This window comes from Zea mays, chromosome 2, assembly GCF_902167145.1.
Source record: "Zea mays cultivar B73 chromosome 2, Zm-B73-REFERENCE-NAM-5.0, whole genome shotgun sequence".
NCBI lineage: Eukaryota > Viridiplantae > Streptophyta > Magnoliopsida > Poales > Poaceae > Zea > Zea mays.
In genome coordinates, this window is record NC_050097.1 from 1707320 (window position 1) to 1723926 (window position 16607).

Consider the following 16607-nt stretch of genomic DNA (forward strand, 5'->3'; position numbering starts at 1 on the left):
AACAGGCTGCTCTGCTTTCTAGGGGAAGCCTGTCCAATACACACTAGCTCATTTGGCGAAAAAGAGAATAGAGAGCTAGGCTTAGAGAGAGGAGAGGGGAGATTGAGAGGCACCAATCCACAAATTTGAGAGAGTGATTTGGGGATCTGGAGCCTCCCATCACTTGTCGGTTCCCACCTCTTGTATTCTTCATCTTCATAATGGAGTTCTTGCTCGTCTTCGTCCGTAGGTTTTCTCTCGGCATGGAGTTTACCACGTAAATCTCTATTTCTTCACTTGCTTGGGTATTTTGCTTGTCGTATGTGCTGATTGTTCAACATATTGCTTGTTGTTGGAGATATCCCCAAGTTTATTGGTAAATGGACATATTGACATAAGAGGCGTATTTGTGTTCTTTGGTACATTGGTGAACTATTGATGGGGTTGAAATTGTGGTGAGCTGATTGTTGTGCATAAAGTGTTGTTGTACCACTGGACATCACGTGGTTGCTTGATTTGAAGCTTAGGTGTTTCTTTTGGTTCACGCCCACAAGGTGTTCAGTGATTTGCTTGTGACAGCTTAGCTTGCTGCTTTAGGGCCCGCTTCCGCTGCGTGCCGACCCTCACAGTGGTGCTATCACCAAGGAGACAAAGATCAGCGGCAAGCCAGATGATTCGGTCCTCGAAATCTTTTGTGTTAGCACAACAAGATGCAAACTCGTGGTGGACGTGATGCGTGTTAGCCTAGCGGATTTGCTGGACCGAAACATGGATCTGCTTAATCACCACCCACGTCGTTGTCGCCATTCTTCTCTCCCGAAGATCGGCTAGCATGTCAGCGCGTGAAGCGTAGGATCACGGTGAGCAGCAAGCGATCATGGTGACAGATGTTCTCAACGTGTTTCACAGGCTTGATGATGTATCACCATCCTTTCGCCTCTATGTTCACCTACATTAACATCGCTTGCTCCTGGTAGTTGGTATGCATGAGCTTGTTGTGTCGTCTGCGCGATGCTAGCGAGGGCGAGGCATGATGGCCTTGTCGCCTCCATAACTACCGCTTAGCAGAGCATAGTGACGCATCTAATAACATGTCAGCCCCAACTTCGCTGATCGCCTCCTACTTCACTTGAGGTTCTTGTGTGTTTGCCTTTAGGCTGGCTAATTCCTGTAACAAAATAAGGCCCCGTTTGTTTCGTTGGAATTGAATTCTATTCTAATAATTATAATTTAGACAAAACTAATTGAGTTAATATATATATATATATATATATATTTATGTAATGTATTTGTATATTATCCTAAATCATATCAGATAGATAGTTATACACTACATTTATGTTATAGAGAAACAAGTAGAAGAGTGTGCTATAAATTGTACATTAGAAAAGTAGCATGTAAATCTATAGAATTAATTTTCATCTCCACCCCATAAATTTGAGATAGGCTTATATATATATACTTTGAAAAGTTGTGGAATGTCACATTCTAAAAAAATAACTTACTATATTAGTTAAATTCCAATTCCTCAAGATGAAGGTAAACAAACGGGCCCTAATGGATGTTGTCTGACCATCTGCTTCTGTTTGCAACAACTTTGTGGATTTCCCTTTTGTTTTGTACCGTACAAAAACTGCCAAATGGGAGATCTTGTAATGGCAAAATGTCTGATGTTGTGTTTGATAGCTCTTTTGCAAATTTACATTCCGTTGGAAAAGTGTATCAATCATGTCATCAACCAGGCAGCTAAACTGTCGAGTACCAGTAGGACCTGTCAAACAAGTGTGACACTACAAAGAATGTTTGGCAAAATTTTGCTGTGTATGTATGTTAGCGTGATGCTACTCGTCACTTGTGCACCAACTGCTCCACATCGCCGAGCTCCAGCTCCCGAAGTTCGTCCCCATCGCCGCCGCCTCCGAACAGAGACTCGATCTGCTCCAGCGTCTTGCCGCTGGTCTCCGGCACAAACCTGTGCACAAAGAGCACCGAGAGGGCCGAAATGGCCGCGAAGGCGGCGAACGCGCCCGAGACGGAGATGGCGCGGCAGACGGACAGGAACGACATGGCCACCGCGCCGCTGGTCACCCTGTTCGCCACCGCCCCCAGCGCCGCGGCCTGCGAGCGTAGCCGAAGCGGGAAGATCTCCGAGCTCACCACCCAGCATATGGGCCCTATCCCCACGGAGAAGAAGGCCACGTCGCCGCACACCGTCAGGATGGCGACGCCGACGCCGGCGCCGCGGGACACCGACCCGCGCGCCTGCAGGAAGAGCGCGGCGGACAGCGCCGCCAGGCAGCCGGTCATGCCGACCGTGCTGACGTACAACAGCGGCTTCCGGCCGACGCGGTCGATCAGCACGATGGCCAGCGCGATGAACGCCGTCTTGAAGAACCCGACGGCCACCGTGGCGGCGAGGAGCTGGCGCTCGGTGGCGATCCCAGCGTCCCGGAATATGGTCGGGCTGTAGTACACCAGCGCGTCGATGCCCGTGATCTGCTGGAAGCACTGGATGCCTACTCCGGTGACGAGCATCCGGGCGATCACCGGGGACGGCCTCGACAGCTCCTGCCACACCGTCCTGTTCCTGTCCCCGTGCTTGCCGGCGGCGCCCGTCGTGGCGGCCGCAGCAGCAGCCTCGATCTCGGCGAGCCTCTCCTTAGCCTCGTCCTCGGTGTCGGTGACCCTGAGGAGCACGGCGCGCGCCTCGTCGGCCCTGCCCTGCATGACCAGCCACCGCGGCGACTCCGGGATCACGAGCAGCGCGAAAGCGATGGACACGGACGGCAGGATGCCGACGGCGAGCATGACGCGCCAGTTGATGTGGTCGGGGAGCCCCGAGAAAGCGTAGTTGGAGATGTACCCGAGGAGGATGCCGAGGTTGATGAAGATCTCCGGGAAGGACGTGAACGATCCCCTGGACGCCGCGGGGGATATCTCGGCGATGTACACCGGCGCGATCATGACGCCGAACCCGATGCCGACGCCGGCCAGCAGGCGGCCCACCATGAGGACCTGGAAGGACGGGGCGAGCGTCATGACGGCCGCGCCGGCCTGAAAGACGACGGCGGCGAGGCCGATGGTCCACTTCCGCCCCACGGCGTCCGATGTCCTCCCGCCGGTGAGGCTGCCGAGGAGGGAGATGAAGCTGAGGCAGCCCACCAGGACCTCCTGCTGCACCTCGTTGATGTGAAGGTCCCTCTGAATGAACAGGATGCAACCGCTCATCACACCGACATCTGACATTTGGATGTGAAATTATGGAACATCATTAGCCAACTATAGACTACTCAGTAACAGTTAAAAAGAAGAAGTAACAATTAACAAGCAGCAGCAGCCATTGCGATGTCTAAGGAGAAAAAAATGTTAACGCGATTCAGCGCTTACCATCTCCAAATCCTACGCACAGTCAATCACCAAGAATCTCTTTACGAACAGCCAAAAACAAGAGCGAATTTTTTTTCTATAGTACTTTTTAATCGAAGAACTGGCTACGCAAGTCGAGAACAAGAAGCTTACCGTAACCGAGCAGCACGGAGTTGAGGGAGGCGAAGACGGAGCAGGCGAAGACGTATCTCCTGCTGCTTTGGCGGCCACGGACATGGACGGCGCCGCCGCCCCCGCCCCCGCCCCCGCCGTCGTCGCCTTCATGCTCCGAAGGGAGCACGTCGTCCATGCGCACGTACTTGTTCTTCCTGCCCAAGAAGACCGGCAGGGCTGCCAGGCCACTGGCGCCGCCGCCGTTGGACGACGACAGCTCGGCGCTCGGGAGCATCATGCTCTGCTCTGCCTTCCCGCGCTTTCCAAATCGCAGTGGTTCTAGCGCCTGGATGGTGCTACCGTGCTAGTAGTGGACTAGGCAATGAAGCTGGATCTGAGGACGGAAGAGGAAGACGAAGGAAGAAGATTTTAATATGTTCGTCGTACTTTCCGCGACGCGCGATTTGGTCGCCGTTCAACTCATCGCGTCGGGGTCTGCGTTTTCAAATGGGAGGTCTTTCCTATGAGCCCCTTCATTCCTGGCGATTTGTGAATACCTACAGCAGAGTGGTAGTATGTGATTTTCAAGATATTTCGGACTCTCGCAGGGGTAGATAATCCATTCGTTCAAAAAAAAAATGATACGAATCATCACAAATATTTATAATAACAAACGAATATTATTATTAGGTGTAGAATATATTTTCATAGTAACCTATTTAGAGTAAAAACAATGTTAATACATTCTAAGTTTGACTCGATCCAAAGCCAGAATCGCATCTTTTGGGACAGAAGCAGTAGAACGGAAGGATTGATTAGTTAGCAGGTCAGTTCGTCAAGGACGTCAAATCGAACCAGAAATCGTTTGACCACACCCAAGAACTTACAAATATACTATGGTAGAGAATTGGGAACAAGAAGCCGTACAGTCACCCTATGAGCACTGCCTATAAAATCATTGATACATACAGTACAAATATACAATTGACAACGCACAAGTACGACATTGGAGACGACAATGGCGGCTCGCTCTGATATGACGTCGTATCACGTGCTAAATTTTCTGTAGCATGTTTATGTAGGTATAACTTGAGAGCATGACGAACACTCTTCTAAACCTGCAAAGACACATGGAATATGCTGATTATCTTCAATTCAAAAAAGAGCTGCTCTGTATTCCAGAGAGAGAAAAAAAAGACAATCCCTAACTACCGAGTTAAACATGGTCCCTCTACCGTTTCCTGATACAGGTAAGGTATTGATAGATGCCATCTTTGATGATATATGGCAGCAACCAGCAAGTCAGTGATTCGTTATACATTGCGAGGAACGATATAAATATGATGCAATCAGAAACTTTATTATGAACTTATAGAGGCCACGTGAATTGATCTCCAACACTCTATTCAAGTTGGCAGAAGAGAATGATTTCTCCATGAAAATGCACACATGGAACTCTTATACTTACCAAACCCACTGACTTCTGTGTGCAGCCATTGCCTCATAGCTTCTGGACGGGCTACTGTTAACTAGAGTATAGATTGACTGCTTTGACCTTGAGACGGAGATCAGCGAAGAAAGCCAAATGTCAACCGGACCACTGTACTTGCGAAGAATATTCAGGCTTGCCTGCATTTCCAAATAATCCAACATGGATCATCTTTCCTCCAATATTATGTGCTACTTCCAGCAAGAAGAAAAAAACATGGTACAATCATCAAAAGGAAAAGGAGAGGGTAAACTGAAGATAATGTGAACAGGACAGTTAGCAATATAAAAATGATGTTCATTCATGAAATAGAAAGTCAGTAGCTTTGTCTTTATCCAATATCCTTGTGGCATAAGAATCAAGAAAGCAATTTTCAGATGTCAAAATCCACTCGGAGGTTAATTATCCTGGTGGCAATCTCTAAAAAATAATATTAAAAAAACTAAGTCATCAACCAAAATACTCAGTATAGATGGCAAGTATAGGCCGTAGCATAATAGTTTCTGTATTTCTGATCCCAAGAAAAATTATGAGATCTGAAGCAACTAAACATAGAACTAACAAAGTCAAGAACGTATTACATATTCTCTTCCTCTCTACAGTGAAAATCAGTCTGAGAAGTAAACCTAAAGAAGGTTGTCGAAGGATTTAAGGGAAGAAACTTACTAGTTCCCAAGCTTCAACATTTCCTTGCCTATTCGCATGGAGAAACTTGCTGTTCATATAGAAATAGAGTTTTTTTAAACCATATGAGTGGTAAAAGTACTCCTTCCATCCCAAATTATAGGTCACTTTGGATTTTTCTAGATGCATAGTTATGTATCTAGCTAGACACAGTGTATATTTAGCTGTATACCAAGTATCTAGAAAAGCCAAAACTAACTATAGTTTGGAATGGAGGGAGTATCTCATAAATGTGAGAGGCATATGTGTAAAATAAATGCACAGGTAAATGAAATGAGAACGTGTTGTGCACAGTCAAAGAACAACTGTCCTGATGTCCAACATAACGAAATCCCTATGTTAAACAATTTTATCAATTCATGCATGCAGGTAATCACGCAGTGTTAAAGATAACTGAACTAACCATATGCCGTAATGAACATCTCTGTGGTTTGGGTGGCCTGATACTCCATATGAATCAAATGTCACAATCTAAAATGCCATCAAATATTGCACCAGTAAGCAGAGGCTGTCAAAAGAAAAAAGAACTAACTTTTTTATGTAGGTAGCAACTGAACATGGTGTACAGTGTTTAGTAATTATTACCAAGGTAATCATATTGAATTTGAAATTTATAGAAATTTATTAAGAATTTAAGATGTATCAAATACCAATGGCTCGCTCTCAGGATTTTTAAGCAGAGTTCACAAACTGTAGTCGCAAGTGTCTTTTTTTTAAGAAGGAAGTGAGAACGTTTGAACAGGCATAACCCTGATATATGTCATTTGCTAAACTATTCAGGAGAAGTGAAAAAAGAGAACTAGTGACTTTATGGGAATTGCTTTGTAAACATGTCTTATATTACACAAAATGCAGACTGGCACATTTGTGTACTCAACTACTCATGTTACTTCACACTAAAATCTGGAGGATTGAAGAAACAAACACACTCAACGGATCAACTGTTCAAGGTAACTTAATAAGAGTGAGAGGAGAAGCTGGTAGCATTACTAAAAACACAATGTATTTTGAAGTTCATAAGATCTCTGAGATGTAGCTACTACCATGTCAATGACCCATAGTTGGACATGCTCCATGACAAGTTCTGATACTAGTTCATGGTCCCATTTCTCATGAAATCCATCCTACGAAATGTATATGGTCAAGATCACATTTTTCTCAAACAGTATATAGAAGTATGGACTCAAAATAAAATACCTGCAATTTCGGGTGGTCCAAGACTTCAACTTGTTCATGTGGAATCTGTAATGACATGGTCTGATTCAGGGACTGTACAAACATTTGCTCTTTGAGGGTAAAAAGAACTTGTTAAAGATCTGAGTACCTTAAGGGTTTCACAGGCATGGTACAATTCTTCTTTACGAGTATCTCCGAGACCATCAGCATTACCTGTGGAAGGATTAAGTTAGTTCTGGGTGGTCTACTGTTCATATGTCAGAGGAAAATACTATTAGACTTAGGGGGTGTTTGAATGCACTAGATCTAAAAGTTAGTTGGCTAAAAAGTTGCTAGTAAAATTATCTAGCTAACTATTAGCTAGTTTGCTAAAAAATAGCTAATCGTTGAACTATTAGCTAGACTGTTTGGATATATGCAACTAATTTTAAACAGCTAACTATTAGCTCTAGTGCATTTAAACACCCGTGTTGGCACACAGAAATAAACATACGGTTCTTTTGGTTCCTTGACATCTAACCTCGAGACATGCACAGAATGTGAATGTTGTGACCTTTTGACTTGAGGAAAAGGATAGTTGGAGCAAAGAACCTGTAGCAACACAGAAGATGAGAAAACGATAAGAGTCAAGCAACACGTCAAACTAGAACTAAGCAAACGTTCCACAGACATGGCAATTGAACATTCGATACGCAGGGACTTGAGGAGAGAGAAGTAACATACATGGACTCGTCGTCGGGGTGGGCGACGACGAGCATCACGTTCCGGGTCCTCCTGTCGCCGCGGAGAGGGGGCATGAACTGCGGGCTCAGGGGCACACAGGACGGCGCGGCGGAGGAGAAGATCCTTCCCAGAGAGATCGCCCACAGGAGCACGGCTCCCGCCGCGAGGACCATCCAGATCCACGCCATGGGGAGGAAGCAGGACCTGGGGGAGGGAGGGAGGGAGGACGAGCGCCGACGAGATGAGAAGAAGACAGGCGTCTTGACGGCGCGGCGAGGAGGGGTTGCGCAGGGCGGGGAGGGAGGCGACGGCAGCCGAAGCCAGATACGGCGGGCGCGCGGCAATGCCGTTGCCGGCCAACGGCGGCGGCGAAAATGGAGCTGGGCCTGGTTCGGCATTGGGCCGTGGGCCGTGGGCAATAAGGGCCTGTATGGATTGGGGGAATGCATGTAAGGTCTCGGCACGGCAGCATCGGTGACGGGACCTCGAGTCGTCGACAGATGGTGCCGTACTCAGAGCATCGTTCTTCGCCTTGCAACAGAGCGTCGTCAGCGGAATGCGTGTCCGAAACCATCAGTCATCTTTCTGTGTTTGCTCGGGAGGTTACGCTCTTGCGACCAGTCGTCTGTTGGCGATTTTGCTAGCCATGGACATTCAGTCTGGAACACGGATTAAAAAAACCGTGAAAACTGGTCCGGCTAACCATTTTCCAGACGGTGTTTTTTAATTCATCTAAAATTCAAAAGGGGAAAATTATAAAAATGAAACCGATAGAAAAACAGCGAAACCAAGTAAAAAGACAACGAAAACCTGTACAAACATAACGGAGAAATCCGAGAACCCGTTATATTTGGATTTGAAATACAAACCAATCGAAAAAATTTAAAAACCGGTTTCATGGTCGAGAAACAATGTTTCTCGCCGGTATTAAAAAATCAATTTATTTTCTAATTTGAACTTACAAAACTGGTTGGTTTCTTCCAAAACCGACCGACGGTTATCGAACGGCTTACCTTTTTTTTTTTTTGCGAAGACTGAATTTTAGTTTAAAACTGTTTGGTTGAGCAGAATGGGCTGTCTTTAGAGGTCGGGTAAGAACATCTTCAATAAGGTACCTCAAAATAGTGCTACATCATTTAAAATGTTTTGTACACTGCAAACAAAAAATGAAATCCAACAATTAACTCATAAATCATGTATTTTTAAAAACATCAAAATAGAGCAGTTCTGTACATCAAGATAGAGCACTAATTTTAAACAACCGGTATTTTTTTCATTAATTTTTAAAGTAATCTGTCTCTTAGGATGTGTTTGGTTGCGGGACAACTTAGGACAGACAGGACAGGTACATTCCCTTGTGTCATTTCTCGTACTTCCAATTTAGAGGTACAATTGAGAACAACAATGAAATAGTTATGTCCCAACACCTGACCCTGAATCAAATAAACTTATTTAAGGGACCGTACTATCCCATCCCATGTTGTTATTATAACCAAACACATCCTTAGATATCAACTCAGTCTAAAGATATTGTTTCATGGAAACACACAGAGCAATGGGGGACCTACATGCAAGCAAGGATATTCAATTCAATATCCATTATTTTTAGCAAAACAATTATATATACATGTATATGTTATGTATATAAGCTAAAATATTATAAAAAGCATAAAATCACACTATTTACAACTATTTTGTCTAAACTTTGGTTTTCACTATCCCTCTTCATTTCTCTACCGTGCAACTGACCATACAGTACAATAGTATGATTTTAGATTGTCAAAAAAATTATGTTCTACTAAAATTTCGAATATTCATACTTCAAATCATGGGCCCGCCCCTTAGAGATGTTAAGCCTGTTGTTTTATTTCATCGGTTTTTGAAAAAAATTTTGTAAGCAATAATACATGATCGAACAATTACAGGCTCTTCTCCGACGGTCATTACCAACTTCTAGAAACAAACAAAATGGATGCTAATGGTACACATAATACAACGAAGCGAAAGCTCCTCTGCTCGACAGAGTCATCATGTCGCCGTCGCCGTGCCGGCGAGCTCAGGCAAGCCCCACGAGCTTCTCGCTGATCTCCCAGAGCTTCTTGGCCTTCTCCGGATCGCTGGCCTCCTGCGACAGCTGGTTCTCGAACGACGCCGAGTCCTTGTTCCAGCTCCAGTACACCCCCGACTTGGTGAGGCTGGGGTCGCTGACCACCTGCGCCAGCCTCTTGCCGGACTCCGCCTCCGACACGAAGCCCTTGGTGACGAACTTCTGGAAAGGCGGGAAGAGCAGGCGGAACAGCGGGATGTGCTCGCGGAACAGCCCCGTGGTGGCGATGCACCCCGGGTAGAGCGACGCGAACGTGATGCCCGTCTCCTCGTGGTACCGCCGGTGCAGCTCCTGCATGGTGAGCATGTTGCAGATCTTGCTGTCCTTGTACGCCTTGGCGCCGTCGAAGCTCTCGGAGCCGTCGATCATGGCAGAGCCGTTCTGGCCGCGCAGCCCCGCCGCGAGGCCGCGGAGGTCGCCCAGCCCGGCCTTGGGCGGGATGTTCCCGGCCAGCGTGTTGGTGTTGCCGGTGATGGAGCCGAGGATGATGAGGCGGCGGGACGGGTAGTCGGACTTCTGCATGTCGTCCAGGAGCAGGCGCGCCAGGAGGAAGTGGCCCAGGTGGTTGACGCCGACGCTCATCTCGTATCCGTCCGCCGTGAACGTCGGCGTCCTTGCCGTGGGCCGGTAGATGGCGGCGTTGCAGACGAGCGAGTCGAGCGGCATGCCGGCGCGCCGGAAGCTGTCCACGAACTGCCGCACGCTGTCGAGGGAGGCCAGGTCCAGGTGCATGATGGTGTAGCTGCCGTCCGCCATGCCGGCGCCCTTGGCCGCCTTGGCCGCCTTGAGGAAGTCGCGGCAGGCCATCACCACGTGCCACTTGCCGGTCTCCGCCAGCGCCTTGGCCGCCGCCAGGCCCAACCCCGACGACGCGCCCGTGATCACCACCACGCCCTGCCGCACGGTCTTCTTCCCATCCTTGGCCGCCGTGCTGGACCCCGGCGTGGCCACAGGCGCCGTCGTCGCCACCCGCGTTCTCACCGACAGCGACGCCGCCTGCACCTTCTGCCCGCATGGCATGCTCACGACAGAGTCAGTGACACGTTCAATTCAAGCGCATTGTGACTGCGAGTGCAGCATGCAGATGCAGATGCAGCTGATCACTGACCTTCTGGGATACGCTAAGGAATGCCGTGTCCTTCGCCGCGACGGCGATGCTGCACTTCTTGGGGACGGATGAGAGGGTGGATGGGAGGAGCGCCGCCTGCAGGGCCATGCTGGGTGGTGCCTCTGTTCGTGGCTGGGTGACGAGGAGTGACGACAGCGAGATCGATGCGCTTTTGTTCGTGGCGAAGTGACTCTGTGTTCGACGGAGGCGGCGAGCTCGCCGGCGGTACTTATATACCCGGGCCGAGGAGCGAGGAGCGCCACGAAGATAGGATAAGGGGGTGGGCCCTTTCGCCAGCGTGGAGCCTCCGCAGCCAATCGCAGCGCGTGGCCCGGATTTCTTGGACGATATTTTGCCGCAGGATATTGTTGGCGATGGTGACCTCGCGCGGGACCTTCACATGCGTGCAATTATGCAGCATGGGGAGGAGCGGTGGGACCAGCTGGTCGGATCTGTTGTTTTGCGCAGGAGATGAGCCCACGTGAACGTGCGGCAAACGAGTGGTTGCGGGGCGTAACACGTAAGAGAGGCCCATTGGGCTTCTGTATGACGTGGCAGCTTACGTGGGTGATGCTCTCTACACTTTTTTCACCTGTTTTTTTTCTCTCTTTCCAAATGGCAACAGCAACAAGTCCTCACCGTGACTAGCGCACTGCCTGTTTTCAGGGTGCAGTATACTGTACACGGTGCATGTTTCGTGACCGAAGATCCTCTGCCGTCACATCCCAGGAACATTGCGGTAACCGGGTGGCTATATGACCTAGCCTGGCCTCATACAATAACTGTCGGACGTTACGGCAGGAAGTGTTTGGTGAGCGTGGTGGCGTATAAAATGAACTGCATATGCTGTAATTTTGCTGTGGGCGAGCTGCACAAAGCAGGAACGAACTAAACATATGAGAAATCTTAAATGAGATGACAAGTGTAACATATTTGGTGGAAGGACTCAATTACTAATGCTTACATTGATTATGCCCTCATTACTAGCTTATGAGAAATAGAATGGTGGTGGATTAACTCATTCTATTCACAAACCAAACAAAGCCGTGCGCAGAAAGATAGACTACCATTCTTCAACCAAATCAAGCCTTACAGTTCAAAGACAACAAGAGTTTGACATAGGCAACTGCACAGCAACCAAAATAGCACTACTACAATGTACCACATTACTAAAAAAGGGTGTACCTAGTGGCGTAGGCTTCCCGCACTGTGCAGGGTCTGGGAATGATATCTTTAAGCGCCAAGTCTTACCTGCATACTATGGAGAGGCTAGGACTCAAACCTGAGACCTTCTGGTCGGTAGGCTCTACCGCTGCACCAGACCACTATACACAACACACACACACACACACACACACACACACACACACACACACACACATATATATATATATATATATATATATATATATATATATATATATATATTTGTAGTTCTCCAGGAACACCACCGGACAGTGAATAGTGTGTGATTTCCTTCCTTTTCTAGTGAAGCCGGCCGTTGCATCCATCGGCCCCGTGGCACACCGGACAGTCCGGTGCGACCTTCTGACCATTGGCTGAGCCACGTGTCACCCGCTGATCGCGTGATCGACCGTTGGCTGGGCGTGCGGCTGACACACCAGACAGTCCGGTGAATAGGGCTAGAAACGAGCCGAGCCGAGCTCGGCTCGGCTCGGTGCAGCTCGATGGCTGATCGAGCTCGGCTCGTCCATATCACAAGCTTGGGAGACAGGCTCAGCTCGGTTCGAAGGTAGCTCGCGAGCCACACCCTGATATATAATTGCATTGTATAGTAAATTATTAGTATATAAATGTGAAATATATAGATACATTCATCATTATGAGTAATCTAAATTCTTAATTGGCATATATCTATCATGAAATGCTAAGGAACAAACTGATTATCTATAAAATTAGCCAACATCCATCATTATTCTACATATTAAATAATTTGGTATAGCTCGTGAGCCGGCTCGTGAGCTGGAACGAGCCGGCTCGGCTCGCTACGGCAACGAGCCCAAAAGGCTGGCTCGGCTCGCTCGAGGCTCGTGAGCCTTGAGCTTATTTTCCAGCGCTACTAGTGCACACCGGACAGTCTAATGAATTATAGCCGCGATGCCCTCAGCATGTTCCCGAGAGCAGCTTGTTCGCCGGGGTGCCAGCCTGGGGACCGGACAGTACGGTGCACCACAGGCTGGTGCAAGTCTGGCATGCCTGAGCCAAACTTCTCCAATTTGATTTCTCTCACTTTGAGAAGGTTCCTAGCACTTAGTAGAATAATGTTAGTCTAAAAACAATTTACTAAGGCTAGAAACATACGTGGCTTTTTCATTTGCATCTCTTTAACTCTTTAGTTCAATAAAGTCATAACTCTATGTGTTGGGCATTGTCGGGGACCATAATTAGGGGTACCCTCAAGACGCCTAATTCTTAGCTGGTAACCCCCATCAGCATAAAGCTGCAGAGGCCTGATGGGTACGATTAAGTCAGGGATCAGTCCATACGAGTGACTCGATCACGCTTCACCCGAGCCTAGCCTCGGACTCGGGCAGCCGACCTCGAGGGACTTCCGTCTCACCCGAGGCCCCCCTTTTAACGGCGGACACATCTCCGGCTCGCCCGAGGCCTTGGCTTCGCTAAGAAGCAACCCTGACTAAATCGCCGCACCGACTAACCGAGTTGCAGGGGCATTTAACGCAAAGGTGGCCTGACACCTCTATCCTGACGCGCGCCCCCCGGCAGAGCCAAAGTGACCGCCGTCACTCTGCTGCTCCACTGACCGGTCTGACAGAAGGACAGCGCCGCCTGCGCCACTCCGACTGCAGTGCCGCTCGATAGAGTGAGTCTGACAGGCAGTCAGGCCTCGCCAGGGGCGCCATAGGGAACTCCGCTCCGCCCGACCCCAGGGCTCGGACTCGGGCTAAGACCCGGAAGACGGCGAACTCCGCTCCGCCCGACCCCAGGGCTCGGACTCGGGCTAAGACCCGGAAGACGGCGAACTCCGCTCCGCCCGACCCCAGGGCTCGGACTCGGGCTAAGACCCGGAAGACGGCGAACTCCGCTCCGCCCGACCCCAGGGCTCGGACTCGGGCTAAGACCCGGAAGACGGCGAACTCCGCTCCGCCCGACCCCAGGGCTCGGACTCGGGCTAAGACCCGGAAGACGGCGAACTCCGCTCCGCCCGACCCCAGGGCTCGGACTCGGGCTAAGACCCGAAAGACGGCGAACTCCGCTCCGCCCGACCCCAGGGCTCGGACTCGGGCTAAGACCCGGAAGACGGCGAACTCCGCTCCGCCCGACCCCAGGGCTCGGACTCGGGCTAAGACCCGGAAGACGGCGAACTCCGCTCCGCCTGACCCCAGGGCTCGGACTCGGGCTCGGCCCCGGAAGACGACGAACTCCGCCTCGCCCGACCCCAGGGCTCGGACTCCGCCCTGGCCTCTGCCGAACGACTTCCGCCTCGCCCGACCCGGAGGCTCGGACTCGGCCTCGGCAACGGAAGACAGATTCGACCCCAGCTTCGGAGGAGCCCCCACGTCGCCCGGCCTCGGGCGCGGGCCCGCCACGTCAACAGGGAGCGCCATCACCACTCTACCCCGAGCCGACTCGGGCCGCAGAGAACAAGACCGGTGTCCCATCTGACCAGCTCCGCCAGATAGGCAATGATGGCGCCTCCCAAGCTCCATGACGGCGGCGGCTCTCAGCTCTCTTACGGAAGCAGGTGGACGTCAGCAAGGACTCAACCGCTCCGACAGCTGTCCTTCCGCCAAAGCTCCGTTGCTCCTCCGACAGCCACGACATCACGCCAGCAGGGTGCCAAGATCTCTCCGGCTGCCACATTGGCATGTACTTAGGGCGCTAGCTCTCCCTCCGCTAGACACGTAGCACTCTGCTACACCCCTCATTGTACACCTGGATCCTCTCCTTACGACTATAAAAGGAAGGACCAGGGCCTTCTTAGAGAAGGTTGGCCGCGCGGGACCGAGGACGGGATAGGCGCTCTCTTGGGGCCGCTCGCTTCCCTCACCCGCGTGGACGCTTGTAACCCCCCTACTGCAAGTGCACCCGACCTGGGCGCGGGACGAACACGAAGGCCGCGGGACTTCCACCTCTCTCACGCCCGTCTCCGGCCACCTCGCCTCTCCCCCCTTCGCGCTCGCCCACGCGCTCGACCCATCTGGGCTGGGGCACGCAGCACACTCACTCGTCGGCTTAGGGACCCCCCGGTCTCGAAACGCCGACAGTTGGCACGCCAGGTAGGGGCCTGCTGCGTGTTGACGAACAGCTTCCCGTCAAGCTCCAGATGGGCAGTCTCCAGCAACCTCTCCGGCCCGGGACGGTGCTCCGTTTCGGGAGTCTTGAGTTCATGTCCTTCGACGGCAGCTACGACATGATACTCCTTCCACCGCCGTGCGACAACGACAATGGCGGCCGACAACCCGCCCGCCGGCGACGGAATCGACGACATCTCCCCTGCATGGTGGAAGAACAACCTTCGAGCTCGCTCCGTCCTCTCCCCCGCCAACGGAGGAGGAGGCGGGGCAACCAAGGCCAAGCGGGAGGCCGCGCTTCGTCGGCCGTCGAGCGAATCGACGCCCCCGACGCCCCGACGGAAGGCACGCCGGGCGTCGACCTCGCGTTTGAGACGAAGGCAAGCGCCGTCCCCCCGCGAAACGCCGATCCCGAGCGAGAAGACGACGCCAGCGCGCTCGCGGAGAGCTTGCAGGACGTCGCCCTTGTACCTGAGATGACGGCGCAACCAGTCCCCGATGTGACTACGTCGCTCCGCGTCGACCAAAAGGTACTGACTAACTCCCATCTTACGTCATTTCGACTCGGCCTCAACCCGCCTAGCAACCTTGCTTTGGCGGGCGCCCTCATTGAGGCGAGTGCAACCCCACTGGGGTTTCGTATGCGGTCGCCTTGGGACCGGTTGACGGACGTCTCAACCTACGGGCCCTCTGGGTCCGAGGAAGATGACGATTCCAGCATCTGTTGGGATTTCTCTGGACTTGGCAACCCCGGTGCCATGCGGGACTTCATGACCGCATGTAACTACTGCCTCTCCGACTGTTCCGACGGAAGCCGCAGCCTTAACGACGAGGGCTGCGGCCCAAGCCGCAAATGTTTCCACATCGAGCTAGGGGATCCCTCCGAAGGCAACCATCTCGGCATGCCGGAGGACGGTGATCTTCCTAGGCCGGTGCCTCGCGCCGACATCCCGTGGGAGCTAGCTGTGGTCCCCGTTCCGGTGGGGGGTCACGACCCACAACTCGAGCAAGTCCGTGGGGCGCAGGCCAGGCTCAACGAGGGAACAGGAGCGCTTGAGCCGATCCGTCGGGACGTCGGACAGGTATGGGCGGGCCAACCCCCGGCCGGAGAAATACGTCACCTGCCCCAAGGTCTCCAGCACTGCGTCGCCAACGATGTCAGGGTTAGGCCGCCGCCCGCATCCAGCGGGGTTGGTCAGAACCTGGCAGCCGCAGCGATGCTCCTCCGCGCGATGCCGGAGCCATCAACTACCGAGGGTCGGCGGATCCAGGGAGAGCTCAAGAATCTCCTGGAAGGCGCTGCGGCCCGACGTGCCGAGAGCACTGCCTCCCGAAGGCAGGGATACCCCTCGGAACCTCATACCGCGACTTCCCGATTCATGCGGGAAGCCTCGGTCTACACCGGACGCACGCGCAACACCGCGCCTGCGGCCCCGGGCCACCTCGGCAACGAGCACCATCGACGTGACCGTCGGGCCCACCTCGACGAAAGGGTGCGCCGAGGCTACCACCCCAGGCGTGGGGGGCGCTACGACAGCGGGGAGGATCGGAGTCCCTCGCCCGAACCACCCGGTCCGCGGGCCTTCA

General features: G+C 51.6%; 3 protein-coding genes across 5 annotated transcripts; all 3 read right to left on the reverse strand.

Annotated features, from left to right (window-relative positions):
- Positions 1–1632: 1632 nt before the first annotated feature.
- On the reverse strand, positions 1633–3626 carry LOC103645757 (probable polyol transporter 4; the record flags this gene model as incomplete). The annotated part of the gene is made up of 3 exons (XM_035965121.1): positions 1633–2700; positions 2843–3218; positions 3499–3626. Coding segments are annotated over 3 exons (1377 nt in total), but the record flags the coding sequence as incomplete, so codon positions are not given.
- A 632-nt stretch (positions 3627–4258) lies between these two features.
- Positions 4259–7910, reverse strand: LOC100381427 (N-acetylglucosaminylphosphatidylinositol de-N-acetylase family protein). 2 transcript variants are annotated; one of them, NM_001361426.1, is made up of 9 exons: positions 7532–7910; positions 7329–7399; positions 6957–7021; positions 6830–6874; positions 6676–6756; positions 6036–6103; positions 5615–5663; positions 4928–5088; positions 4259–4577 (listed from the first exon to the last, which is right to left on the reverse strand). In NM_001361426.1, exons 1-9 carry the CDS (start codon positions 7717–7719, stop codon positions 4514–4516), a joined length of 792 nt encoding a protein of 263 aa, NP_001348355.1. In that variant the 5' UTR covers positions 7720–7910; the 3' UTR covers positions 4259–4513. The 2 variants fall into 2 exon arrangements, with proteins under 2 accessions (NP_001348355.1, NP_001167739.1); NM_001174268.1 differs by having other exon boundaries at positions 6036–6140.
- A 1462-nt stretch (positions 7911–9372) lies between these two features.
- Positions 9373–10962, reverse strand: pcr1 (protochlorophyllide reductase 1). Of its 2 annotated transcripts, none has more exons than XM_008669041.2 (2): positions 10747–10962; positions 9373–10640 (listed from the first exon to the last, which is right to left on the reverse strand). In XM_008669041.2, the coding sequence occupies exons 1-2, from the start codon at positions 10852–10854 to the stop codon at positions 9588–9590; spliced, it is 1161 nt and encodes a 386-aa protein (XP_008667263.1). In that variant the 5' UTR covers positions 10855–10962; the 3' UTR covers positions 9373–9587. The 2 variants fall into 2 exon arrangements, with proteins under 2 accessions (XP_008667263.1, NP_001167683.2); NM_001174212.2 differs by having other exon boundaries at positions 9378–10643; positions 10747–10942.
- Between the last annotated feature and the right edge of the window lie 5645 nt (positions 10963–16607).

What these genes read in the sequence shown, in the direction of transcription:
- LOC100381427 (NM_001361426.1), bottom strand. Translation starts at nt 7,719, where the DNA reads ATGGCGTGGATCTGGATGGTCCTCGCGGCGGGAGCCGTGCTCCTGTGG. An exon ending in CACCCCGACGACGAGTCCAT is followed by an intron (nt 7,400 to 7,531) that starts GTATGTTACTTC and finishes GTGTTGCTACAG; the next exon opens with GTTCTTTGCTCCAACTATCC. An exon ending in AACTATGGGTCATTGACATG is followed by an intron (nt 6,104 to 6,675) that starts GTAGTAGCTACA and finishes ATGGCATTTTAG; the next exon opens with ATTGTGACATTTGATTCATA.
- pcr1 (NM_001174212.2), bottom strand. Translation starts at nt 10,854, where the DNA reads ATGGCCCTGCAGGCGGCGCTCCTCCCATCCACCCTCTCATCCGTCCCC. An exon ending in TCCTTAGCGTATCCCAGAAG is followed by an intron (nt 10,644 to 10,746) that starts GTCAGTGATCAG and finishes CCATGCGGGCAG; the next exon opens with AAGGTGCAGGCGGCGTCGCT.